At 35.6% G+C, this 27683-nt stretch overlaps 2 protein-coding genes across 6 annotated transcripts in view; one reads left to right on the top strand and one right to left on the bottom strand.

Annotated features, from left to right (window-relative positions):
- The window catches only part of MIS18BP1 (MIS18 binding protein 1), a 47102-nt gene extending 40232 nt beyond the window's left edge, over positions 1–6870 (top strand). For 2 of the 4 annotated variants that reach the window (XM_032405030.1, XM_032405027.1), the window contains 3 exons: positions 3659–3746; positions 5471–5525; positions 5701–6870. In XM_032405030.1, coding sequence (XP_032260921.1) covers positions 3659–3746; positions 5471–5525; positions 5701–5804 — 247 coding nt within the window. In that variant the 3' untranslated portion in view covers positions 5805–6870. Of the gene's footprint in view, positions 1–3658; positions 3747–5470 lie in introns of those variants that run through there. The other 2 variants (XM_032405028.1, XM_032405029.1) reach the window with 2 other exon arrangements.
- An 82-nt stretch (positions 6871–6952) lies between these two features.
- FANCM (FA complementation group M) overlaps positions 6953–27683 on the bottom strand; it is a 67060-nt gene continuing 46329 nt past the window's right edge. For both annotated transcript variants that reach the window (XM_032405025.1, XM_032405026.1), the window contains 10 exons: positions 25542–25633; positions 25362–25430; positions 23191–23313; positions 22233–22389; positions 19502–19608; positions 18201–18764; positions 12106–12481; positions 9908–10199; positions 9208–9359; positions 6953–6991 (listed from right to left, as the gene is read on the bottom strand). In XM_032405025.1, coding sequence (XP_032260916.1) covers positions 9221–9359; positions 9908–10199; positions 12106–12481; positions 18201–18764; positions 19502–19608; positions 22233–22389; positions 23191–23313; positions 25362–25430; positions 25542–25633 — 1919 coding nt within the window. In that variant the 3' untranslated portion in view covers positions 6953–6991; positions 9208–9220. The remainder of the gene's footprint in view (positions 6992–9207; positions 9360–9907; positions 10200–12105; positions 12482–18200; positions 18765–19501; positions 19609–22232; positions 22390–23190; positions 23314–25361; positions 25431–25541; positions 25634–27683) is intronic.

The raw sequence follows: 27683 nt of genomic DNA, 5'->3' as shown, positions 1-27683 counted from the left end.
CATGCATTACTAGTGAGAAGGTAAATTAGTACAGTCTGTGCAAGCAGCAATTTTTCAGTATCTGTCAAAATTGTAAATACACATGCTCTTTGACCTATCAGACCTGCTTCTCAAATAGTGAATGCACAGCTTATTAGAGTATTGTTTATAATAGCAAAAGACTGGAAGCAACTCAAATGCTAATCAAATTCTGGTACCTTATGTAGCCATAGAAATTAATGAATTCTTTATGTACTATTATGGTAAAATGTTCAAGATATATTAAGTGAAAAAGTTAGATGCAGTGAATTATTTGTGTAAATAGGGGCTGTGTGTGTACTTGTATATGTTATATGTGCGTATATATGTAATTGCTTTTCTTTGATTAAATATATCTGAAAGAATATATAAGAAACTGAAAACATTAGTGATCCTTACAAAAAGGGAACTAAGGTCACTTGGAGATGAGAATAAGAGGGAAACTTTTTGAATTTTGAACTATGTGAATATAGGAACTACTTGAAATACAAATAAAATTAAGAAAAATCAGGGGCGACCAGCAATTGAATGACACAGAGAAAAGATGTAAAGTAATAAATATGAAGCCTGAAAATAAGCCATTCCATTTGGCAATCAAGCAGGACAATGCTGATTTTATGAAGAGTAATCACCATGGGTGTGAGGCAGAGGTCAGATAATAACGCCTGAGAAAAAAGTATTCAGTCCTCTCCTGAAGCTTAGTGAAATTTTAATTTGCATTTATTTGGTAAAAACATAATTTTTCCCCAGCAATCCACAAGATATTTTTTGTTTGTTTTTGATTTAGTATTCATTGCAGGTGAAGGTATATTGAGAGTATAATTTTGGACAAAGTTTTTGGTAAGTACTTTGGCCAAATCATCAAAAGCTTTAAAATGTTCATCCGTTTGGCCCTTGAACTTTGTTCGTCAGTTATAAGGAAATATATTTGGGCAAGTATGTATGTACATTTGTATGAACAAAGATGTTCATCATGAAACATAATACTGAAATGACCTAAATGTCCAGTAAAGTTAAGAAATTAGATTTGTCCATATAATAGAATAATATGTAACAACTAAAAATCATACCTTCCAGAATTTTTACCAACAAAGAATAATGTTCAGTTGACAATAGATTTTAAAAGCTAAGAAATTAAATTATAAACAATATTCCAATTTACATAACATGTATTCAGAAAAGAAATTTCTTGACTAAAAAACATCACCAGCCATTATCCCTCTAGGTTGTAGAATTACATTGAAGTGAGTTTTGGTGTTTTGGTGTTTTGTTTTGTTTTTTATATCACTTTTACAATGATGGAAATACATCTTTTTTTTCCCCCCGAATAGAACACATGGTGGACTCATTTGTATCATGAATATATGTCCTAAAACTTTTAAAAAATGAATTTCCTAGGCCTCTACACTATCTCTTGACTCACCAGCTCTAATAATTGGCTTCCTTTTTATTTTAAATAATGAAACAGTTTTATCATTTCAGAAGTGATTTTTTCGTACAGGACAACAGACTCATGAGGTGCTGACCCTGAACAGCTGGCCAGGCTTATTGACTAGCTCTGCAGCACTGTGTGTGGTTCACATTAATATCTTAATACAGTCACACATTTAGAAATTTCTACATGTCAGCTTTAAGGTTGCTTCCAAATTATCATAAAGGAAAGGATAATTGATCATAAAGGATCCTGAAGCCAGGAGAGAGAATTAGAATTGGTGCTCAGCTGGTATTTACTGTCATAAGCAGGACTAGGAACTGTAGGGGAAATGGGAACAGCCGTTCTGTTTGGCTTCAATTTGTGTCTGCAAGTTGAGCCAAGCCTATTTGCTAAGAATGAGGGGGGAAAATAAGCTAAAAAGAAATGACTCAACAGTTAGTTGGAAGCTATAAATTAATTGAGGGTTTTCATCACCAGGTGTATCCTTAAAGTGGTTAACTGTAAGATTCAATTTGGATAGGGAAGGAAGTGAATAGTAGAAAGGAGTGAGAGGTCCATAAAAGGGAGTCCAGGGACAAGAAGTCTCAGTGAATTTTGGAAAAGAGAGGCAGGCAGCAAGACAGTGATTGTAAAGAGCACAAATGGGACAATGAACAATAAGGAAAACCGTAATTTCCTAGAATATTCTTATTCAGTGTTTCCTTTAAAATGTTAGGCTGAAGCATTTTGTCCATCAGTACACCATTGTCTCTTTAAAAATGGAAAAGACAAATATGCTTTTTTTGTTCTTGTTTTTAAGTTTTTAAATTCTAGTTAACATTACAGACATATTAGTAACAGTTCCATACAACACCCAGTGCTTATCACAAGTATACTCCTTAATCCCCATCACCCATTTAGCCCATCCGCCCCATCTACCTCCCTTCTGGTAACCATCAGTTTGTTCTCTATAGTTAAGAGTCTGTTTCCTGGTTTGCCTCTTTTTTTTTCCCCCTCATGTTGATCTGTTTTGTTTCCTAAATTCCAGATATGAGTGAAATCACATGGTATTTGTCTTTCTCTGACTTATTTTGCTTAACATACTTTCTAGCTCCATCCATGTGTGTAGCAAATGGAGAGATTTCAATCTTTTTTATGGCTGGGTAATATATTGTGTGTGTGTGTGTGTGTGTGTGTGTGTGTGTGTGTGTGTACACACACACACACACATCTTCTTTATTCATCAATTGATGGATACTTGGGCTGTTTCCATAATTAGGCTGTTGTAGATAATGTTACTCTAAACATTGGAGTGCAAGATCCCCTTGAATTAGTAATTTTGTATTCTTTGGGTAAATACCCAGTAGTGTCATTGCTGGATTGTAGGGTAGCTCTATTTTTAACCTTTTTTTTTTTTTAAGATTTTATTTATTTATTTGACAGAGGGAGAGAGGAAATAAAAGCAGGGGGAGTGGGAGAGGGAGAAGCAGGCTTCCCTCTGAGCAAGGAGCCTGATGCCGGGCTCGATCCCAGGAGCCTGGGATCATGACCCGAGCTGAAGGCAGACGCTTAATGGCTGAGCCACCCAGGCACCCCTCTATTACTGAGTTCTTGTGGAACCTCCATACTGTTTTCCACAGTGGCCGCACCAGTTTGCATTCCCACCAACGGTGCACGAAGGTTCCCCTTTTTCACATCCCCACCAACACCTATTGTTTGTGTTGATTTTAGCCATTCTGACAGGTGTGAGGTGATATCTCATGTACTTTTGATTTGTATTTCCCTGACAGTCATGTTGAGCATCTTTTCATGTGTTTGTTGGCCATCTGGATGTCTTTGAGGAACTGTCTGTTCATGTCTTCTGCCTGTTTTTTAATTGGATTATTTCTTTTTTGGGTGTTGAGTTGTGTAAGTTCTTTATTTTGGATACTGACCCTTTACCAGTTATTTCATTTGCAAATATCTTCTCCCATTCCATAGGTTGCCTTTTAATTTTGTTGATTGTTTTCTTCCCTGTGCAGAAGCTGTTTATTTTGATGTAGTCCCAACAGTTTTTTTATTCCCCCAAAAATATATATATATACTTCCCAGAAAATATACTTTTTCCCAGAAAATAATACTTTTTAAAGATCAAAACACATTTTAAATTAATTTTGTCAATTGCTATTCAAGCTGTGGATAGAAGTATGGTAGTTAATTTTGACTTAAAATTTTGTATTCAAACAGGAATGATTGTGATAAATATGTTTTTCGTATGCAAAAAACCCATAAAAGTAAAGGTGGCATTGTCTGGGGCAATATCAAGAAAAAAACAGTAAGTTTATTTATTCTTCATTTATTCATCACATCTATTGAATAACTATAATATATGGCAAATTGTGGAAGTTATAAGTTATGTAAAAGTTCTTGCCCTAAAAGTAAATAGTTAATCTTAGAGAATAATAATTTATGGAGGTACAGTGGAGGACCACCTTATCTCCTGATTGTATATTCCTTCTGACCAGATTATGGCAATCTCTTCCTCCCTCACCCATGTTGAAATATTTATATTGCACACTTGCTAGAGTATAATTCTTCTCAGAGAGTTTCTAAACTAAACATTGGGATTACATAATCACATCCAATCTCTGTGGGTTTCATTTATCCACAGGAAATGGCAGATACTTAAAATCAGCCTGGAGACTAAATTCTTTAAAAGAAATCTCCAAAATTGAGGGTGTAGACAGACTCAGTGATTCTTAGCTTCCCTTTCTCCAGTCCCACATTTCTGGGACTGGAGAATGAAATTTTGGTTTGTTGCAAAGGACCTGGAATCAACATAGTGAGAAAGACTTCATTGGCTTCTAGTCTCTATTTTGCCAGTGAAAAGTTGGGTTGTTTTGACAATTGTTTCACAAACTTGAATGTGGATAGGAGTCACCTAGGGATCTTGTTAAACAGATTCTGATCCAGTAGATTTGAGATTTCTGCATTTTTAACAGGCTTCAGGTGATAATGCCTATGTTGCTGAGTAGTAGCAAGATTCTAATCCACTCAGTCTGTTCTCTGCGCAGTGATGAAAAGTTCACATGGATATAGATCCATAAGGACCCTTCCTATTAAGAATTTTTATTTCTTTGTATTTCTGACATCATCCTAACCACTACTGGACTTCTGTTTTTCTTAATGAGTCATAATGTCAGCAGCAGTCTACCAAACTATAATATCCTTGTGATTTAGTCCTATTTTTTTCATAGACTAATATTTTGTAGCTAATGTGTGAGGATAGAAAGAGCAAAGGATTTAGTGTTAAAAATTCTGATTTCAAGACCTGACTCCCCATACCAGCTTTATAATAAAACAAGCTATTTGGGCTTTCTAATCTCCTTTTATTCATGTATGGTTATCGTTGACATGGGAATCGTGATACTGGTTTGATGCCACTGAATGATTTTGAGAGCTAAATGATAGAATAGTGTTTTTGACTCACTTCACAAGAAACAATACATTTATGTCACAACCTGAACATGAGTTTGTATCTCAAAAGTTTGAACTATATTTACCCTTAGTACAGTGGATATACCCTGTCATATTTTCTATTCTATTCCTTTTCATTTTTTAAAGGTAGCCAGCCATGGCCAAAAGTTTAAAAATCATTGATGTAATAAGCAGATATTATACACTTAAAATTTGTCATATAAATTACCATTTTAGACAAGAATTTAAATTTTGCTAGTGTAATGGACTGGAATAAGTACTTAGATTTTGGCAACTGTCAGAGGCCCATAGACTCTCCTTTCACCTCTGCAGCATTAGTTTGTAATATTTTCTTATAGTCATGTTTTCCAGCAATGGGAAACAACTTTGAATAAGTGCTCTTGCCCTAGATAAATTCAACTTAAAAGAGAATTAGACATTTCACAGATAATTATAATGTGATTAGGTATCATTATAGGCATGTGTTCAAGATACTTGGGATGAAGCATGCTTCTTTTGTCTATGTTTGAGGCAGAATTCACAGGAGGTACTATTTAGCTATTAACATGAACTTTCTTGCAGGTTGAAACTGATGAAAAAACTCCAACATCAAGAAAAAAAACCCTGTTTAACAAAGGTAATTTTTCTTTTGTAGCTTAATCTATTACAAGATAGTCTCTTATTAACATGGTACTAAAATTAATTGCTCTCAGATGGGCAGACCTACTATTCAGTTTCTCAGTTCTTTTCAATTTCATTGAAATTGCTTTTAGAAGTATATTAATCTTTTTTTATTAAACTTCTCTTTACAGAATTAGGAGAAAACTCTGGTATTGGAAAACTTTTCACTAATGCTATGGAGTCTTTAGATGAAGAAGAGAAAGATGATTATTTTTCAAACTCTGATTCTACATAGTAAAAATGAGAAAATATTTCCAGGATTTTTATCAAGAAGATTTTTGTATCTTCTTTTGGAATACACATATTTTCCTTAAAATGTACCTTCATATGAAACTGTGGATTCCTTCTCAAAGGTTTTAGGAGTTTGTATTCAAAGTAAAACATCATTCTGTAAATATTCCTCATTGCTGCAGCTTACTAAAGTATAAGGAAAATTGTTTTGCTTGTATAGATACTTGTAAATTTCTGGGTTTTGCAATATTAAAATATTCTAGGTAAGTCTCTTAAGCATCCAAGTCTGTTTACTTTAAGAAAATCATGTTCCAAACAGATTTTTTAAAAGCTTCCAAGAAAATGTTGCTACCCTTAAGGGATAGGGGAGGGAGAATGAAAAGTAGATTGTTACTGCTGGCTACTGAATTCATGAAAAGCATTTGTTACCACTTGGTATACAAGCCAGAATTGATCTAATGTTTAAATTACATGTTGTTGAAACTATCTGACACTCTTTCTCCTGATTTTTTTCTTAAAACTTGTGATTGGCATATCTATGAAACCTATATAAATTTATTGCTTTTTCAGTATTTTATTAGGTAGAATCAGAGAACAAATTTTGTTGCATTACATCATATTTACATATGCAGACATAGTTTACATTTGGTCTCAATATTAAAAAGTGGATTAGACAAACATTCAAGTAGTTGATCTACCATTGTAAGGAGTCAAGTTAATATGCCATGTCACGGTAAACATTATTTTCCTTTCAGATAGCTCCTTTAGAAATAAACCTTTTTTTAGCTTATTCTGCCACTCTGTTTTGAAATTTGACATAGACTATTTTTCCTGTGGTTATAGTATATATCGACTTACCCTTTCTCTCCAGTTAGACTGTTCAAATAAACTTGGTTTGCTTTTATAATATTTCTATTTTGGTTCTTGTTTGATTACTGGATCATAGAAAGTAAACAAATATGCACTTTGTTACTGGTTCAGCTTGTTGCCTCAAAAAATATCAGAACTTTTAGTAAAAAATACATTTTTCGGGGCACCTGGGTGGCTCAGTCGTTAAGCGTCTGCCTTCGGCTCAGGTCGTGATCCCGGGGTCCTGGGATCGAGCCCCGCGTCGGGCTCCCTGCTCCGCGGGAAGCCTGCTTCTCCCTCTCTCACTTCCCTTGCTTGTGTTCCCTCTCACTGTGTCTCTCTCTGTCAAATAAATAAATAAATAAATAAAATCTTTTAAAAAAAAAAATACACTTTTCTTGTTTCTTAAGAATTTAGTCAGTAATAATCAGCAGTTATATAACTATAGAATTTATGGAAACACAAGATTTAAAAAGAATATTGATGAGATATTAGACTGAGTTCATAATTGTTCCTGCCACAAAGATTTTAGACGTAGGATGGAACAAATGAAGGGATTATTTTAGAGTGAAATACTGTTGTATAACTTAAGTTGCCAATATTTGGTATAATACCATGCTGTTTAATGTTAATGGATAGTGTTTTTAAGGAGTTAGAAGGTACTTAAATTCCATAATGGGAAACAAAAAGATAATTTTGATATTGCACAGACAACACCAAAAACTGTGGCCTCACCCCCTTCCCCGCCCCCATATTCCCTGTGTCCTGTTGGAACTCCTTCAGTGTCCCTCCTAGTCTACTTTATTGTATCTCAGCTGCCAGGTACCTGCTTAATACCATTTCTTTCCATCAGGTCATAAGATAAGCTAGTATGGCTTAAAGTAACCTCCAAAGGAGTCTTAAAAGTGGCCTCAAAGATGGATTAATAATCAATAGGGCTGATAGTTAAGTGCTACCAATGAGAGTATAAAGAAGGCTACTGCAGCTTAAATATGGATAGAGCTCCATACACAGAAGCATAAATAAATGAAATCCTCTAGGTTAAGTCTCTCACAGCATGTTAATTTATAAAATATTCTGTCTGGTGGTTGGACACAAAGAATTTGAGCACATTGGTATCTGCATGGGAGATGCTCCAAGGTGGTCATCAGCCCAGGTCAATGTGAAGTTAAGGAACTGCATGCTTTTGGCACCCAGGTAGGGACCAAATGTCCCCACCCACATGCATCGCTGACACCATGTAAGCAAAAAGCAGCAGAACAGCACACTGGAACCAGAAAGAAGCCCCTTTCTTCCTTCTACTGACAAAGCTTAAATCATGCCCACTGTAGGGAGAAATGTTCAAAAAATCCAGTCCATTATAGCAAAGCAAGATACTAAAGGGTAAATTTGAGCCTGAGAGATAAATAAATCGGTAACTGCACATGAGCCAATACTTCTCTCTGACTTTGACAGAATTATTGAACAGCAGAACTATGAAATCTGCTCTCAGAAGAATTAAGAATTTATACTACCACAAAGAAGCTAAGTTCACAATTAAGAGTAATTTTTTAGTGAAAATAACTGTATCTAGTTCCTGGATTCTGGTTCTAGATTTCCCAGTAAACTTGAATAAGTCACTTGTTTGTGGGCCTCACTTCTACCTGATGAGAAAAGAGAAAAGCAATTTGAATTAGATGAACTCTGAAGTCCCTGCCTGGTGTAAGGCAAGGAGAACTCTACTGTGAGGTTGGTTCAAATACCCTTCAGTGAATAAAGGACTCTAAATGAGGGGGGGATCAATAGTTAAAGGCTGCATTAGCACCAGACTGACTAGGAGGGCCTCAGATGTTGCAGATGGAGACATCTGGTAACATGGAGACATCTTAAAATAGTAATAGCATCACAGACAGACTATTATGGGCACAATGAAGTCCACATTCAACAGCTTATCTATACTAACCAATTTTCCAGGTCTAAGCCAATATTACACTTTGAATATATTTCAACAACAAAAAAAGCAGTGTAGGTTGGAATTCATACTAGCAGGATTTGACTATACTTGATTGGGACACTTCTGGTAAGATAATCATACTCCGTTAAATTTTCATCTCTCCTAGTTACTCATGAACCATTCACATCTTACACAATATGTATGTAGACTCAGGACATTTAAAATATTCTAGATGATACTATCATTTATATATAGAAAAATTATTTATGACCATTAAGTTGGCAGCAGTCAGACACCTCAACCTATTATGCTAACAAATGGCAAGTACAGTACTATAATCTCTGGAAAATTTCTAAAATACATCTCTAACTCGACCTTTTACCTTCTTAATAGCAACTTCAGTAAACCTTTTTTTATTCAATAAAAAATAAATTTCATAATCTAATCAAAATGATGACTGAACATCAGGTTTTCTTTTAAAATAATTTATAATCTATATAAATATAAATGTACACAATATAAAATAGGAAAATATTCTTTTACATATTTTAAACTGATCATAACAAACCACAGGAGTGATTATTGAAGTACATTTAGTATTGCCAGAGTTCTTTCATAACCTCACCTGAGCAGTATGATCATGCATCAGATTGTAGTCTACCTTGGTTAAGACCATCTGGTAACATTTGCATGTCAAATACATAGTGAATATATCTATATATTTCCTCAGCCTTCTGACGAGTTACTTGTGCATATATGGAGATTTCTTGAGGTGAGCTGAAAAATAAATTAGTAGAACTTTTGACTTGTACAATTTAATATTCTTACTTGCTTAAAGACTACCAAACGTAAAAGAGTTAATATGTCCTTAGCACGAGTTTAAATAAAACATTCTCTATATTTAAAGTCATATATAATAATAATTTCAATATCTTACACAGGTTATTTTAATTAAAATAACCTATTTTCTGAAATCTTCCTTTTCAAGCAATAGACAAAAACTAGTAAAATTTACACTGTCACATTTGTCTAGTTCCAGAACTAAACAGCCCAGGAATGTTAGAATGCAAGCTCAAATATAAGAGCTGTCTGTCCAGCTCCCAGAGGACTCTAAGCTCCCTAAAGGCAGTGCCTCTTTTTACCCCCCATTAAGATCCGCACCTGCATGCAGAGGCTGTAACATACTGGCAAGCAAGAAGTCTTTACTAAATGAGATAATCTTAACAGGTGCTATACATCTTTATTTTTAAAAAAATTAAATTTCTGTGAAATACTTCTAAGAATCATTTAAAAGTAACCATCTAAAAATATTAAAACAGACGTACCTGTTAGTCATCTTTTTCACAGAAGAAAACCGGTGACACATATTTAATGCAGTTATATAACTTACATTGGGAATACTCAGATAAAACTGAAGTGCCTCACATTTACTTCTGTTCACCACTGTCGGAACATGAATACCAACATTCTTTCTTTGTTCTACTAAAGACAGTTCCTTTAGCAAATCTGCAGTTTCTTCTTGGCAGGAACTGAAAAGAATTCGGATTCCAGCACCAATTAAGGTAGTCAGCAAGTTGTCATAGCTCTTTGTTCTCCTAAACATCCTGGATGTGTCTCCTAAATATTTCACATTTAGGAAAATGCAAACCTTAGTAACTTACGTTAAGTAGAATTATTAATACTATATATTATTAAAATCCCAAGATTTACAACCATTAAGCAAACTAGTGCCATGTTCTGCTAACGAGAAAGCCTCAACTAAAGATTTAAAGTGATTCTCAAGTATCTGGGAGATAAAATAGGAAAAATTATCTTTATGAGTGTCTTCAATTGGAATTAAACAGGAAGATGAGTCGGCAGGAGAGAGCTTATATTCCTAGCTAATTCATTCCTGAAGACCAACACCATATTACTTATCTCTAAAATTCTTTATAATGCTAGCACTGATGAATAGCTCAAGTATTGGCTTAACTGATATAAAATCTTATATATTTATTCCAAGAGTAACTCAAAACACTGCACACCCATTTTAATGTCATCTTTAATTCTTGCCTATTACTTCCCTAACCTTTCCCATTCATTTCTTTTCATATTCTATCCTCCATTCTTTTGGGGGCACTTTTCATTATGGAAAAACAAAACAAAACTTTTTCCATAACTTTTTTTTTCCTGTAACTTTTGCCATGTTACTTTCCTTTTATTCTAAATCTATTTCCTTTATATAAAGGATATGTTGGTAAAGAGGAAATTATAGAATTTTAGCATTAAAAGGACCCAAGAGATCACTTAATCTGAAGTCCTCACTTGTGGGGGGGTGGGGGAGGGAGAAAGAAAAAAAAAACTTGGCTACTGAAAGAGTGACTTATCCAAGGCCGCATAGTTTACCAGTGACAGCATGAGGATAAAAAGGTACAATGCTAGGGGCACCTGGGAGGCTCAGTCGTTAAGCGTCTGCCTTCGGCTCAGGTCATGATCCCAAGGTCCTGGGATCGAGCCCCCATCGGGCTCCCTGCTCCGCGGGAAGCCTGCTTCTCCCTCTCTCACTCCCCCTGCTTGTGTTCCCTCTCTCGCTGTCTCTCTCTGTCAAATAAATAAAAATCTTTAAAAAAAAAAAAAGGTACAATACTCAATTACCAACTCAATATTTTATATAAACTACATTATTTCCTTTTACTATATACTGTGCGACTGCATAATTCTTGAGTTCTTCCATACTGGCTTTTGCCTGCATGATTTCACTTAGTCCTCATAATATCACAAGATGAATAAGACAAGTATATTATTAACCCCTCAGAGGGAGTGATTTGTCAATGCAACATCACATAGCTATTGTGACACCAGAATTCAGTGTGTCTTCTGATTCCATATTCCATGACCTTTTCTATCATTCTCAGGGCTCCCCCTACAATTAAGTATCACCCAAAGAAATTCCCTAATTGAAGCTCGTATGCACCCATTTCAGCTCCCTAATAAGAACTCCCGAATATTCAGCTGAACACCCTTATGTCTCAAATCTGCTCTTCTCTGATACTCATAATTTCAATAAGAAGCACCACTACCTAACTAGCTGCCCAGTGAAAGAAATCAGTCTAATCGATTACAGTAATTCTTGCCTCCTTCCACCAACTACTGCTAATCCTGTGTCCTAATTCCCCTAAATCCTCCTCCTTTTGCCCACTACTGCCTTAAGGTCCTATCCTTTCTGGAGCTCCTGAAAAAAGGCATGACTGGTTCACTTGCCTTCAATTTCTCACCCTTTAAACTGTCAAACTGCATTTAAACACAATGACTAAAAAAATCCAGAAATAAAGAAACCTATTTATGAAGCTAATAAGAATAGCAGCATAAAATAAACACAATGACTAATGAAAAACATTATGGCTTTATATAAACATAAAGTGACATTTTTGAGGCAGGTATTTGTATTTTAAGAGTTTTCCACATCCTGACAGTAGAAGAGTGAACTAAATAATAGTTGAGTTCCTTTACAGCCTTATAAACAAAAACATTTAAAAATACAAACCTGTTTTCTCTCTGTCCTTCTCCACAATCACACATATTCTTTCAAACATGGTCTGTAGGTACTGGATCTGGTCAATGAGTTTGTTCTTATTGATACTATTTAACATCTCAGATTGAGACCTCCTTTCCACCACCATGCGGTTACTCACAATGTAATCACAACCATTAAGAGGACAAACCTCTACTTGTAAGCCATGAATTGCTCTTAGGGAAGAAATTACTTCGGATCCAGAAGTGATTTCACAACTATCTACAAGAATACAAGTTCTTTGGCCTTCCTGTGGAAGTCTAAGAGAAGCATGTGCGCTAGCCAAATGTGGTTTTGAATTGGAACAGTTTGCCACTGAAGTTCTTGAATCCTCCAGTGTACTACCAACCTGAAAAGGTGGAAAATATTGATAACAATCAGGTTAAATATATATTAGTGCCATAAACTTCTAACACCTGAAGTTGATTTTCCTAATATTACTATTTCCTCTTTTTAACTATTTTTTCTTCCTTCCATATGATCAAAGTGACTATATACATGAAGGACCAAGCTACCACTTCACACCTAGTAGGATGGCTATAATGAAAAACAAAACAAAACAGTAAAATAAATGTTGTCAGAATGTGAAAAAACTGGAACATACATTGCTGTTGGGAATGTAAAATAGTTCGGCCAATGTGAAACACAGTTTGGCGATTCCTCAAAAGTTAAACACAGAATTACTATATGACCCAGTAATTCCACTCCGGGTCTATACCAAAAAGAACTGAAAACAGACTCAGATACTCATTTGCCAATTAATTTTGGAAAATTCTCGGGGCACCTGGGTAGCTCAGTAGTTAAACGCCTGCCTTTGGCTTAGGTCATGATCCCAGGATCCTGGGATCGAGCCCCACATTGGGCTCTCTGCTCAGCGGGGAGCCTGCTTCTCCCTCTCCCACTACCCCCTGCTTGTGTTCCCTCTCTCGCTGTGTCTCTCTCTGTCAAATAAATAAAATCTTTAAAAAAAAAAAAATTCTCAGCCGTTGCCTGTTCAAATATATCTTCTAACCTGTTCTTTTCCTTAATTCCAGTTATGTGTATCTTAGACTATTGGATACCAGTCCCACAGCTCTTGGATGCTCCATGCTGTTTTTCTTTTTCACCCTTTTTTTGTGTTTCATACTGGGTTAATTTCTATTGGCCTAGCTTTAAGTTTGTTGGCTCATTCCATTATTGTGTTTGAGTCTACTGATGGGCTCATTAAAGATATTCTTCATCACTCTTACCATGCTTTCCATTTCTAGAATTTCCACTTTCTTGTTCTTTATATTTTCCATTTCTGGAATGATGGTCTCTTTCTGTTCATGCATGTTTGTTTTACTTTTCCACTAGAACCTTTAACATATTAATCAAGGTTATTTTAAAATCCCTGTCTGGTATTTCTAGCATCTGAGTCATACCTGAATCTGGTTCTTGAAAATGTTTTTTTCTTCCTTCTATATATGTTGTAACTTTTGGTTGAAAGCCAAACATCTTGTGTAAGACAGTAGTAATTAAGGTAAATGGCCTAGAAATAAGTATGCCTTTGGGGGGGGGGGAAGGTTAGGCCTTTAGTGTGTGGGGTTTAACCAATCTAGTCAAAATGAGTTTAGGGTTTTGTTTTGTTTTTTTTTTTTTGTCGGGGAGAGAGCACGTGCACACAAACAGGGGGAGCGGCAGGCAGAGGGAGAAGCAGACTCCCTGCTGAGCAGGGAGTCCGATGTGGGACTCGATCCCAGGATCCTAGGATCATGACCTGAGCTGAAGGCAGACGCTTAACTGACTGAACCACACAGGTGTCCCGGTTTTCTTATTGCTATGATTACCCTAGGTACAATCAGATGCTTCAAACTCCCATAGTGTTACTCTGTATTTAGGGTGGGGACAGGGTTTTTCAGATGATTCCTCTAAACGGTCTCTCAGCTTTAGCTCTTCTCTGTGAGCCTGCACCTCAGAGAGCTTCTCTCTTCACACTCTTGTCCCTCTCAGCAGTTGATTGCTTTCATTTGTTACTTGGTGCTTGCCAGCCTGGCTGGAGGGAACGTTAGATACATGAAGGTGGCATGGCGGCAGCAGGGTGGGGGGCACTTCTACTTTCCTGCTTCAGCCTGAGCAGGACTTGTGTCCCTGTCTCAGAAATAGGATCTTTTCAGTGATCCTGCCCTCCCTTAGATATAGAACAGTTTTTTTCTTTTTGCCTTCCTCCATCTGCAAAGGATCTTCACCTAGGCTCTGAGGTGTAACTATAAGGTTGGCTACTCATCCCCAGCAGCTTAAACCTTTTTGTTCTATAGGGGAAATGGAGAAGGAACCAGATGGGGTTTGCTGCCTCTTCCACAGTAACTGCTGGTCACTTCCCCCAATGCGTGGCATCAGCAAGGAGGCTTTCTCTGATGCTCAGTCCTTCCTGTGAACACCTGATTGATTCTATGGAGACTAGCCCATGAGGGGTTATGAATTCCTGTCTACAACTCCCAAGGGTTCTAAACTCTCATGCTAGTTCATTGCCTTTTGCAATTTTCAGCTGAATTCTTCTTACCGAATTATATAGTGCCCAGTGACTGTCCCAAATCAACTGGTCTCTCATTGGAGACACTTGTCTTTCCTTAGAAATGAGGCTCATTGGTTTCCCTACAACCTCAGCTCCATAATAGTTTCAAGTAAAACCATGATTCTGTGGATTATCTGGCTTTTTGTTGTTGTTGTGACTAGGATGGGAACAATGTTCTTTCCAGTTTTCTACATCCTAAGCTAAAGATGGAAGTCCTGATCACTGAGAAGTAATCTTCAAAATAATTCAGTATTCAATTTCAAAAAAACTGCACTAAAGAACCAAAAGAGAACATTGGGAATACTTAGTTATTTTGAAGTAGAAAATGGCTTCCTAAATATGATACTGAAGTTCAGAAACTGTAAAGAAAAATATTGACTGTATAAAAAAGTTACCTCTTCCCAAGGCAAAACCCACCATAAAAAAAAATTACCTCATGTTCTTACCCCTCCTAACTTCAAGTGAGAAGAATCATACTACACTGGAATGTAGTATAAGTAACAGAAGAAAATTTAAAACACATTTCTGTAAAAATCTATTTATCCTTTTTCACAGTCCTCAAAGTATTACTAGATGTAACCATTTTTTAGTTAGAGCATGCCAATGTAGAAATGTAGCTAGTGCTTCTGATTTTCAGAGGACTGTGCATATACAGATCTTTCTCAATGTATGATGATAGGATTACCTCTCAATAAACCCATCATAAGTTGAAAAGATCAATCAAGAAATGGGCAGAAGACATGAACAGACATTTCTGCAAAGAAGACATCCAAATGGCCAACAGACACATGAAAAAGTGCTCAACATCACTCGGCATCAGGGAAATACAAATCAAAACCTCAATGAGATACCACCTCACACCAGTCAGAATGGCTAAAATTAACAAGTCAGGAAACGACAGATGTTGGCAAGGATGCGGAGAAAGGGGAACCCTCCTACACTGTTGGTGGGAATGCAAGCTGGTGCAGCCACTCTGGAAAACAGTATGGAGGTTCCTCAAAAAGTTGAAAATAGAGCTACCCTACGACCCAGGAATTGCACTACTGGGTATTTACCCCAAAGATAACAAATGTAGTGATCTGAAGGGACATGTGCACCCCAATGTTTATAGCAGCAATGTCCACAATAGCCAAACTATGGAAAGAGCCAAGATGTCCATTGACAGATGGATAAAGAAGATGTGGTATATATATACAATGGAGTATTATGCAGCCATCAAAAAAACCGAAATCTTGCCATTTGCAATGACATGGATGGAACTAGAGGGTATTATGCTAAGTGAAATAAGTCAATCAGAGAAAGACAAGTATCATATGATCTCACTGATATGAGGAATTTGAGAAACAAGACAGAGGATCATAGGGGAAGGGAGGGAAAAATGAAACAAGAGGAAACCAGAGAGGGAGACAAACCATAAGAGACTCTTAATCTCAGTAAACAAACTGAGGGTTGCTGGAGTGGAGGGGGTGGGAGGGATGGGGTGGCTGGGTGATGGACATTGGGGAGCATATGTGCTATGGTGAACATTGTGAATTGTGTAAGACTAATGAATCACAGAGCTGTACCCCTGAAACAAAAAATACATTATATGTTAATTAAAAAATTTTTAAAAATTGAAAAGATCATTAAGGGGAAAATGCATTTAATACACCTAAATTGCTCAGCATACTTACACTGGCCTATTGCTGGGCAAAATCCATCTGATACGAAGCCTATTTTACAATAAAAGTGTTGAATATCTCATGTAATTTATTGAATACTGTACTGAAAGCGAAAAACAGGATGGCTGTATGCATACAGAAAGTTACAAGTGTATCAGTTGTTTATGTTCATAATTGTGTAACTGACTGGAAGCTGCAGCTGCCAGCATGACCTGGGAGTATCAAACTGCAAGCTGCTGGCCCAGGACAAGATCAAAATTCAAAATTTTAAGTATGGTTTCTACACAATGCATATTGCTTTTGCACCATCATAATGTCAAAAAATTATTAAAGTTGAACCATCTTAAACCCAGGGGCATATCTACCGTGACCCTTGGGATTATTATCCTTATACTAAGCTAAGGATACTGAGGCTCAGAAAATTAATTAGCCTCTAGTTCTTCAATCTATTACAAGACTTGATCTAGTCACCTTTATTCTAATTATGCCTTGAAGAAACAACTTTGTGCAAAAAAGCCTGGGGACAACTTAAAACTGGAAACATTCGGATGCCTAGGTGGCTCAGTTGGTTAAGCCTCCGACTCTTGATTTCAGCTCAGGTCATGATCTCAGGGTCGTGGGATTGAGCCCCATGTTGGACTCCACTGGGCATGGAGCCCAAGATTGTCCCTCCTCCTCTGGGCATGGAGCCCAAGATTGTCCCTCCTCCTCTGGGCATGGAGCCCAAGATTGTCCCTTTCCCTCTTCCTCTGCCCCTCCTCTCTTTCTCTCTCTCTCTCAAATAAATAAATCTTTAAAAACAAAAACCAAAAAAACTGGAAACATCAAAGAGCTACAGTGCTGATACAAGAGCATGTTGCTAAGGCAGAATGGCCTGAAACACCCAGAATAAAATATTTAGAGAAACAGAAGTTTAGGTCTAGGTCTCTCTCCAAGATGACAATCAAGGAAAGGAATGTCATGTACAGTTAAGAGATTCCAATTACTGAAACTTTAACCCCTATTTTAACAAAACTACTATAATTATAAACTCTTAAAAACTGAAAGTGGCTTTAGGGATTATTTCAGCAATAACAAGACAGGGAGAAGCCAGAAACTGGACTATTTGGCCATTCTAAAAAGAGAGAAATTTAAAGGAAGGAAATCAGGTAGTAGTCCCTAAACTTCTCTCCCCAATAGAGAGAGTTACATATCTGAAGCAGGGGAAAGAAAAGTTAATCTGTGGGGAACTAGTTCTGAGCATGTAATTTCTGCTAACTTTATTTTGCAGGAAGCCCATTTTCCTACATTCTTTTTATAAAACTAGCAAGTTTCCTTACAGAGTTTTATTAAGAAAACTATTATCACACTTAAAAAAATTAAAACCTAAGCATCCTTATATGAATTATCAATATAATTTAGCATGCTATTTTCTTGTTTAAAGAATTTCACCACTGGGGCGCCTGGGTGGCTCAGTCGTTAAGCCTCTGCCTTCAGCTCAGGTCATGATCCCAGGTCCTGGGATCGAGTCCCAATTTGGGATCCCTGCTCAGCGGGGAGCCTGCTTCTCCCTCTCCCTCTGCCTGCCGCTCTGCCTACTTGTGATCTCTCTCAAAAATAAATAAAATCTTTAAAAAAAATATATATTTCACCACTTGCTAATTTTTCTTTGACTTATTTAACACAAAACACAAAAGAAAGCAAAACAACAGGGGCACCGGGCTGGCACAGTCGGAAGAGCATGTGACTCTAGACTTTGGGTTTGTGAGTTCAAGCCCCACACTGGGTATAGAGATTACTAAAAAAAAAATAAATAAACTTAAAAAAAAAAGCAAAACATCAAAAAAACTCTTTTGGTAAACATATGAAGGCTTTTTCTATAATTTGATCCATACCTTCAAATGAACTGGAAATTTTCTACAGTTTTTCTGTGAATCAACAGTAGGAAATGACGGTGAGGTAGCTTCAATTTTATTACAGCTCTGAGGTTTGAAGTCCGAGACATCAGAAACTGCATCCTTTAAATGAAGTGGTGTCTGTCGTCTCTGCTTCAGTGACTGATTAACAACTGGAGCAGAATGGTCCTTGTACTGCAATGAAGACCCAAAACGCACTATATTCAAACAATGGTCCTGCTGTTCGCTCTTATTAATAGTACTTGGGTTAACCATAATACTGGATTCTTTTTTATCATTTACAATGTTTTCCTCCTCACTTGAATCATCTGGTAAAATAATTCTGGATAATTTCTTTTTTGAATGGGCACAATTTTGTCTCATCTCCATTTGTTTTAGCTTTACTGCATGTCGGGTTTTATATTTTTTACTCCCACTTGCAAAGCAATCTTCAGTTATGTTAAAATCAACACACACTTCTTCTTCACTTGACTGGCTTTTGTAAGACTCATCTTCATCAATACAAAAACTATCTTCTAAGTAGGTTTCATCTTGCTCAGGAATCTATAGTAAAAATACATTATATATTATAAATTTCTTTCATAAAATCAGTATGTATTTAACACTCTTTTAAGTACATGAGATCTTTATGAGTATTTCACTTTATCAATTCAGTCACTTGCACTCAATCAACATATACTGACTATATTCTTTATGAAAGAAAAGGGGGAGACTGAGATTTAAAAAAAGAATGATTTACCCTCTAAAAATTTATAGTCCATTGTAGGTAGCCAGAAAAATAAACAATAATTTATAAACAATGTGGATAAGTGCTACATAACAAACACAATGGAAGTATAGAGATATGAATGACTGTATTACCAGGCTGAATATTGGCAATTTGTAAACAAAGAAGACTAATGTGAAAATGTTGCCCATAAATGGAAAATAATCTATAATTTTTAGAATATAACATCTTTATAAAAAATAATTTTCAAGAGAAACAAGAGAACATACAAGAATTAAATATTTAACAGTTATGATGAAGTTCTATTCACTTCTTTTAAATATTCTTCTAACTGGAAAACAATTCAATAGTACATTCTAATTGGCTCAAATTGAAGATAGGATAATTTGATCAAATTAGGAATAAAAGGCATTAAGTCCACCTTCCTGACTCGGCAGAAATTATCCCAAATACTCTAACAGTCCAGTTTTAGAAACAATGGGGGCTTCATTAACAGGAACACATTTCAACACTCTCATCAAGAAATTCTCTACTATATTTCTATAGTTCATACCTGTGAGAAAATATTTATGTTGTTATGTTTCTTACGGACCATTTTATACCGATTGCTCATCAATGGACTGCGCAAAGATTTCATGTAAATAGCTCTCATTTCAGAATCTGTGTAAAGATAAGAATTTCAAGTAGCAAAATTATTTAAATGAAAACTAGTAAAGTATTTAACTTTGACCTATCTCAAATTTACATAATTCAAGCCTTGTGGAATTATTTCACACAAAAAATACTTAATATGTATTGAAACAAGTCTAAAAACAATTATTAAAAAATGTAAAGTTAGTTCGCCTTTGAAATCAGACCAGCTGGTTGGATGATTGTGACAATTTATTTAAGCTCTCTACCTTAGCTATCTCTCTCCTCTGAAAATGAGTTTTAAGACAGTGCCTTTTCATGAAAAATAAATGTATATGAAGAACTTGAGGACTGTACTTGATATATAGAAAATACTGAATAAAACACAAGAAATTCAGGCAAAAAGAAAGCATATGGTTAAAAACATCAAAAGGCACAGGTAATAGTAAGTATGTTTCATAATTTTCAGTCAAGCGAAAACTGGGAAAAGCGTAAGTTTTTATTGATGTCTGCCCCTTTTTTTAAGGTTATAATCAGAAAGCAATTTTATTTTGTCTCCCATTTTCCCTTACATTTTTTGGAGTGATTAATTAACTTAGGTTATTTTCAGATATAACATTGATAATTTAATGACCATGGGGCTCGGAACCAGGTGTATAATTTTTTCTTTGAATAATATTTCCTTTATCTCCATTCCATAGCATAGCTATCAACTACTAGATATCCACCTGATTACTTCCTACTCATGCTAAATCCCTATAAACTTAGTGAGACCCTTACTTCTAGTTTCTTAGAAGAACTCAGAATCAAGGAGCTTTCAGAGAATTTTGTTTCATAGATTTTTTTTTGTATAATGTACATACAGTAAAATTCATCTTCCTTTACTGTACAGTTGTGTCTTGACAAATGTATCGTTACAACAAACAATAACCTATTTGCTGTCCCTATAGTTCTACCTTTTCCCAAATGTCATATAAATGAGAAAACAAAAAACTCTGAAATCCTCCATATTTCGAATGCACTACATCTAACATGGAGTTTCAGGGGCACCTGGCTGGCTCAGTCAGAAGGGCATGCAACTCTTGATCTTGGGGTCATGAATTTGAGCCCCACGTTGGGTGTAGAGATTACTAAAAAAAATTTAAAACTTTTTAAAAAATTTAAAAAATAAAATGGAGTTGCTGATCTCCCTTCTCTCCATCCTAAGGGCTCTACCTGCAGCCTGCCCAATATCAGATGACAACAACAACTATGTCTTTCCTGTTGCTCAAACCCACTGACTCCTCTTTTTTTTCTCAAATCCATCAGAAAATCCTGTCAGCTGTAAATATCCCGAATCCAATCTTTCTCACATTCGCACTGCTACCACGTTGGTAAACACCACTAGCATTCCTTAGATTACTGCAATAACCTTCTAAATGGTCTCTTCTCCCACCTTTGCTCCCCTGCAGGCCATTCTCAACACGGAAGCTAAAGTGATACTGCTGCAATAAGTCAGACCAGGAGCTGGCTACTCATTACTTCTCTGATCTCACTTCCTACCACTCCGCAGCTCCATCGTTCAATTCCAGTCACAGAGCTGTTTCTGGAACATGCTGCACGTTCCTGCCTCGGGGCCTGTCTACTGGTTGTTGTCTTTGCATCAACATTCCCCACAAGATTATACTGTAAACCTCCAAAAGCCGCTCCGTTCATGAACATCAAGAGCATAATACTAAGAACTCTTATTCTGCAAATCATATCAGTATCAAGGACATAGTACCAAGAACTTAGTCTCTAAGACCTTTTGTCTTTAAAGTAGCCCTTGGGAAAATCTGTTGTCTTAAATCATGACAGAGTACAAGAGCAGAATAAATGGCAAGACCTGTGAAAGATTAGAACACTGAGAAGCACACCAGAATCTTCCCTATTTCTATTACAGCCAATCTGAATCATCTGCAATTAATGTATTATATATAAGATCTGCTCAGGCATTGTTTGGAGACACCGTTTTCCAAAAGTAGATCTCCCTTACTTGGCAAATTTAATAAATTTAGGTTTGTATCTCATCTGCTGTTAACAATCAGCATTGCTCAAGTCCTCATCTCCTTCTAGTCTTTGATCATATATCACCTTCTCAATGAGACCTGCCCCTAATTACCTTATTTAAAATTACTGCTTGTCCATTATTAATACCCCCAGCCCCTGCCACTCCAAATCCTCATCTTACTCATTTTTTTCATTTTTCTGTAAATTGTTTGTCTTATAACATACTAAATAATTCAGTTATTATGTGTATTCTTTGTCTCTTTCCATTCACATGTTAGCTTCATAAGGGCAGAGATTTTTGTCCACTTTGTTCACTGATACAGCTTTCTCAAGAACCTTACAGAGTACCAGCACACAGTAGTCACTACACTTGTTAAATGAACATTTGCCACTGAGCCAGCCAGACCATTCTGGCGAGAAATGATCAAATTAGCAGAAGCCTATAAACAACCAAATCTAAAAAAACAGCAAATAGTACAGAATTTGAATGAAAGTGACCAAATATTTCACACATACCAAATTTACTTCCTTGTAAAGTTCTTTAAAAACTGACTAAAATATCTAAATATAACCACATTAAAAGCACTGAAAATTAAAAGAAAAAGAAGCATCATTATATCATTTACCATTTATAGCCTGTGAAAGTTGAGTTTCATCATTTAAGAAGTCAAGTAATGAGGAGTCTTGTTCATTTTCTGACTCATCATTTTCATCTGATGAAATGTACTCTGCCTCTTGTTGGGAGAGTTCTGCTTCGTCATCTAAAAACCTCCTAGCTGCAAGCTGTGACAAATTAGAAAACATGGAGACACCTTAAGGAAATCACTTACTTTCTTAAATAACTGGAAATAGTTCTGTAAAATGGATTTTTTTGCCAATGCTTTTAAGACAAAAAAGAAAAAGAAAACTGCAAGAAGAAATGACAAAGTAGCACACCTATTTAAAATTTCTGATAATTCTATTATAAGGAAAATACAGCACATGTCAGCATGTCAGCTTGCTGAATATTTCTTAATAAGCATAAAGTCTCCCGAGTCTTCTGGCTAATTAATTTTGCCAGGAAAACTACTGCACCACAAAGACTATTCAGAAAAAAAAAAAAGGTGCTGAGACTTCTTTACTAAGGATTTGATTATTGCATAGAGATAAGAAAAACGATGTAATGACTGTAAAAGCAAATATTCTAAAACTCAAGATTTCTGTCTCTGTATTTTTTCAATTTGAGTCTTAAATTTTCAATAAAGTTTCTTCATTTAGTCATTTAAAATAACAAAATACAGAAAGATAGTTTCAAAACAAGAAAGAAACAAAACTATCACCTTGAGATTTTAATTCCATTTAGTAAAACAAGTAAAATTAGGGTCAAAATATTTTGAATTTTTGAATTGTTTTCTATGAAGAAATTATAGTGAGAAATCTACTCCTACGTAAAATCTAATTTTTATTAATATATATAACTTTATATATACAATCATATATATAAATATATAACATATATTAAATATAAATATATATGCAAAATTATATATATATATATATATATACATATATATATATATGAATAAGAAAATGAAAAAAGTTTACCTTAAGGTGACTCTTTCGGACTTTCATGCCCCTTTTTGCAGTCCTGTTCTGATCCCTGAAGTCTTCTAATTGTGGATGTCGTTTGTGAAAATTCTCACTTTCATCACTAGATGATAATTCTAACTATAATAATTCAATAAAATTCTTGCATAAGAAAATATAATCAAATTGTATTTTAATGTATTTCTCATGGGTTATTAGTTTTATTTTCAATTTTTTCTTTTTAAATAGTTGACCTAACATTTTTTTTTTTTAGAAAAGTAAAGTACTCTCACAACTCAGAGCCATGTTAAAAATACATAATACTTACGAATTTAAAAGTTAGGGGAGGCTGGGTGACTCAGTCAGTTAAGCATCTGCCTTCAGCTCAGGTCATGATCTCAGGGTCCTGGGATCAAGCCCCAGGTCAGGCTCACTTCTTCATCTCCCTCTGCCCAACACCCTCCCCCACCCACACTCATGTGCGCTTTCTCTCTCTCTCAAATTAATAAATAAAATCTTTAAAAAAAAAAGAATTTAAAAGTTAGGTGATACTAAGAACTAAAACACTAAATTAGGTTATATAGTAATACTAGTATAGTATTCATTCAATTTAGTATTATATCAAATTTATTTGATAAAAACTTGTTTTAGTTTAACTACCTCCTCTAGAAGATCCTAAAGGTCTTTACAAAAATTAATTAAGCCTATAAATATAGCTATCAAAATCAGTCCAAACATACAGGAGTCCTTTCAAACCAAGAAACCAATAAAACCGTAACAAATTTTGATAATGAAACCTATCACTTTCTCTCTTACAAAATAATATAAAAACAGGGCTCAGTTGGTTAAGCGACTGCCTTCGGCTCAGGTGATGATCCTGGAGTCCCGGGATCGAGTCCCCCATCGGGCTCCCTGCTTCTCCCTCTAACCCTCCCTCCTCTCATGTGCTCTCTCTCTCATTCTCTCTCTCTCAAATAAATAAATAAAATCTTTAAAAATAATAATAATAATATAAAAACAATCAAAAGAATAAGACATTTACCAAAATAATTTCAATTAACAGGAATAATTTTACTTTAAAATGGATTGATCATCAGCATTATCAATATTTTAATTCATTTATGACGAGTTAAGGTAGCAAGTTAAAGCAATTTTTCTAGTGAAGTATTATAGGAGTATACAAAGTGAGTATGAATTGATTACATATTTTTATTAATTTTGCAGTTTATCCTAGATTACATTAGAGAATTAAAAAACACAAGATTTCCTAATCTCAACATTTCCTACACATATCAGCTTATAGCTGATAACAAATGAACATCCTTAGCCTACCCAAACTTCAGATTCAAATAGTCACCAATGCCTGCCAGACACTGGCACTTCACTATTCCACAAAATCCTCAAACTCAAACATATTCAACACTGAATTTATCATCTTTTTATCTTCTCTAAATTTGTGACACATATTCCAAACAGCCCTAGCCAAGAAACAGACTCTCATCTTGAACTCCTTCCTTTCCTTCTTTCAAACCCAGTCAGTAAGGAAATGAAAGAATAAGACCTTCCAAAAACTGACCCTGATGTTTTTCCAATTTTACTTCCTGGCACTCTGTCTTTACCATCTAATAATAAAGATGCTATTTCCCCGCTTCGTGTCATTCTTTAAGCTGCTTGCTCTGTTGGCAATGCTTTCCCTCGCCTCACTGCCACATATGCTTTAAGATTTAGCCAAGGTATTTATTATCTTCAAGAAACTTTCCAGAACTCCCAAGGACTAGGATAAGGGCTTATCATTTTTTATCACTTATTAAAAATTATATTGAATAAATAAATAAATAAATAAATAAAAATTATATTGAAATTATCTGTTTACTTATCTGTCTCTCCTATTAGATTTTAGGTGACTTAAGACAGTACCAGGATATAATATTTATAGTAGTGTCCCCAGCATCTTACACAGTAGATATAGAGTAGATATTTAGGGAACTGCTAAAGCATACTGACTAAAATAGTTTTTAAAGAAGTATAAATTTGAAATAGAAATTCCAATCACATAGGATTTACTATTTTTGTGTTAACCATACACCTATTAGATCATATATACCTACATTCACCTATACATGTATTTTTCTTGTAATAATTACTCTAAAAGAATTTTAATTACTCTACATTATCTATTATCTACTTACTCTGTTTGGAGGAACCCTGCGCTTTTTTACAGCATGAAGTGGGGAATCAACTTCACTGTTTTTCTGATCCTAGATAAAGTAGATAATTAGATAAAAGGTTAAAAAAAAAAAGAGAGACTTATGGTGGGGGAGAAAAAAGCCTTTACATGATGACATTATTGTGATTATTAAATGACTCACCTCAGGGGATTCTAAAACATTTCCTTTTGTTTTTTTACTTTTTCTTCGGAAAATCTCATCATCTTCACTTTCATTGCTTGTTAAGTGTTCATCTATAATTTATTAAAAAAATGAATCCGGTCAATAGATTTGTTTATCTAATCACAACTACTTTATTGATGGGTGCATTATTTAAAAAGTTTTTCAGAAGTTTGGCCAAAAAATCAGCATAAGATGAGACAGAAAAATAAAACAGTGCCAGTGAGAAAATTAAGACATGATAACTTTTGCTAATAACCACATTTTTGACTCAGATTCAATTTTACAAATTAACCAAAATGAGGCCGGGAGAGTGCAAAGTCTAATTCTATTAGTCAAAGGTTCCAGAATTCATCTCTATAATGTACTATCGCTCTGCCCTTTGTGTCTTATTTTCATTCTAAAGGAGTTAAAGCATGAAAATGTAGGCTACAAAACAATATTTGAAGAGGTTCTTTTTTATATATATGTATATACATATGTCCACATATACGTGTGTTTGTACACAAGCATGAAATAAAAATTGGTAAGATATTCACCAAAATGTTGTAACTAGAACATATTCGGGAGGGTGGAAAGAATGCTAAAAACAAACATCTGGGGGAGCCTGGGTGGCTCAGTCGTTAAGCATCTGCCTTCGGCTCCAGTCATGGTCCCAGGGTCCTGGGATTGAGCCTCGCATCGGGCACCCTGATCAGCGGGAAGCCTGCTTCACCCTCTCCCACTCCCCCCGCTTGTGTTCCCTCTCTCACTATGTCTCTGTCAAATAAATAAATAAAATCTTTGAAAAAAAAAAATCTGATGTATAAAATCAAATACTTCAAATTTTCAGGTACTTAAACAAAGCTCGATTTCTGCACTTCCATAAGATTCAGATTACGGATACCGTTCTGTGTCTTTAGGAAACCTTCTGTGAGAGCCCTGTGGTTGTTTCAAGATATGTTCATAAATTCTTTGATAGGCCTTCCTTCAAAAGCTGGATCATAATTCCTCTCCCTTGGAGTATGGTCCAGACTTAGTCACTTGCTTCTAACAAAAGAATATAATGGAAGTGAAGGTGGGTTACTTCAGAGTCTAGGTCATAAAAGTTATTGAGGTCTCATCCTTGCTGTCTGTCTTGCATCACTCACTTTGGAGGAAGCCAAATGCTATACTGTAAAGATATAAGAAGCAACCCTATAATGAGTCCTAAAGAAAGGACTATTAAACATGGAACAGTTGAGACTTACTAGTTTTGAAAATTCCCAGCTTCTCTAGTTGGCAAACAATACTAAATTAAGAAATCTTCCAGGCAAAGATCTAATCTAGAGGACTGCCAGGAGACTACTATCCAGGTGAAGCTGAAGGTGAAACTGTAAATGCTGTAAGACCTCCAAGATCAAAGATGGTGCCTCAAAGTACCGTGCAGTCAGATAAAAGGCCCTCTATATAGTCTAAGGATGTCTTTCACAGATCCTCTTAAACAACAGGCCTTCCAAGATTAAGGAACTATCTCCAGACATCTTAGCAGAAGCCCAAAGTAGAGGAGTTGCCCAAAGGATTTGTGAGCATGACTAGTATCTAGTGGAATGAACCCCAATAAGATTCACAAGAGATCCACAAAGATATACGAGAATTATGGGAAGAAACACAGCCAGCTACAACAACAGGAAGGGGCAAAGACAATATAAAATGAAAAGAGGCCTTTGAAAATCCCCATAAAACAAAAATCCCCAAATTTTTACTAGGGGAAATAGCTAGTAAAGGAAATAGCTAAGGAAATTCTGCTACATGTTATGAAAAAGGACCAACCATCCAAAGGATGAAGCCAAGAACCATGGGGAGTTATTTCTGGGCCTTGAGTCCTCAACAAGGAACTTCCAATCTCGGCTCTTCTGCATTTTAGAATTGCTATGGATAGAGATTCCTATGTGCCTCCCCTTCCCACCACCACCCCACTTTTGTTTTGTTTTGTTTTTTTTTAAAGATTTTATTTATTTATTTGAGAGAAAGAATGAGAGAGAGCACATGAGAGGGGGGAGGGTCAGAGGGAGAAGCAGACTCCCTGCTCAGCAGGGAGCCTGATGTGGGACTCGATCCCTGGACTCCAGGATCATGACCTGAGCCGAAGGCAGTCGCTTAACC

This window comes from Phoca vitulina, unplaced genomic scaffold (assembly GCF_004348235.1).
Source record: "Phoca vitulina isolate PV1807 unplaced genomic scaffold, GSC_HSeal_1.0 scaffold7, whole genome shotgun sequence".
In the NCBI taxonomy this organism is placed as follows: Eukaryota; Metazoa; Chordata; class Mammalia; order Carnivora; family Phocidae; genus Phoca; species Phoca vitulina.
The sequence above is the reverse complement of the archived record's forward strand: the minus strand, read 5'-3'. Positions and strand labels throughout refer to the sequence as shown.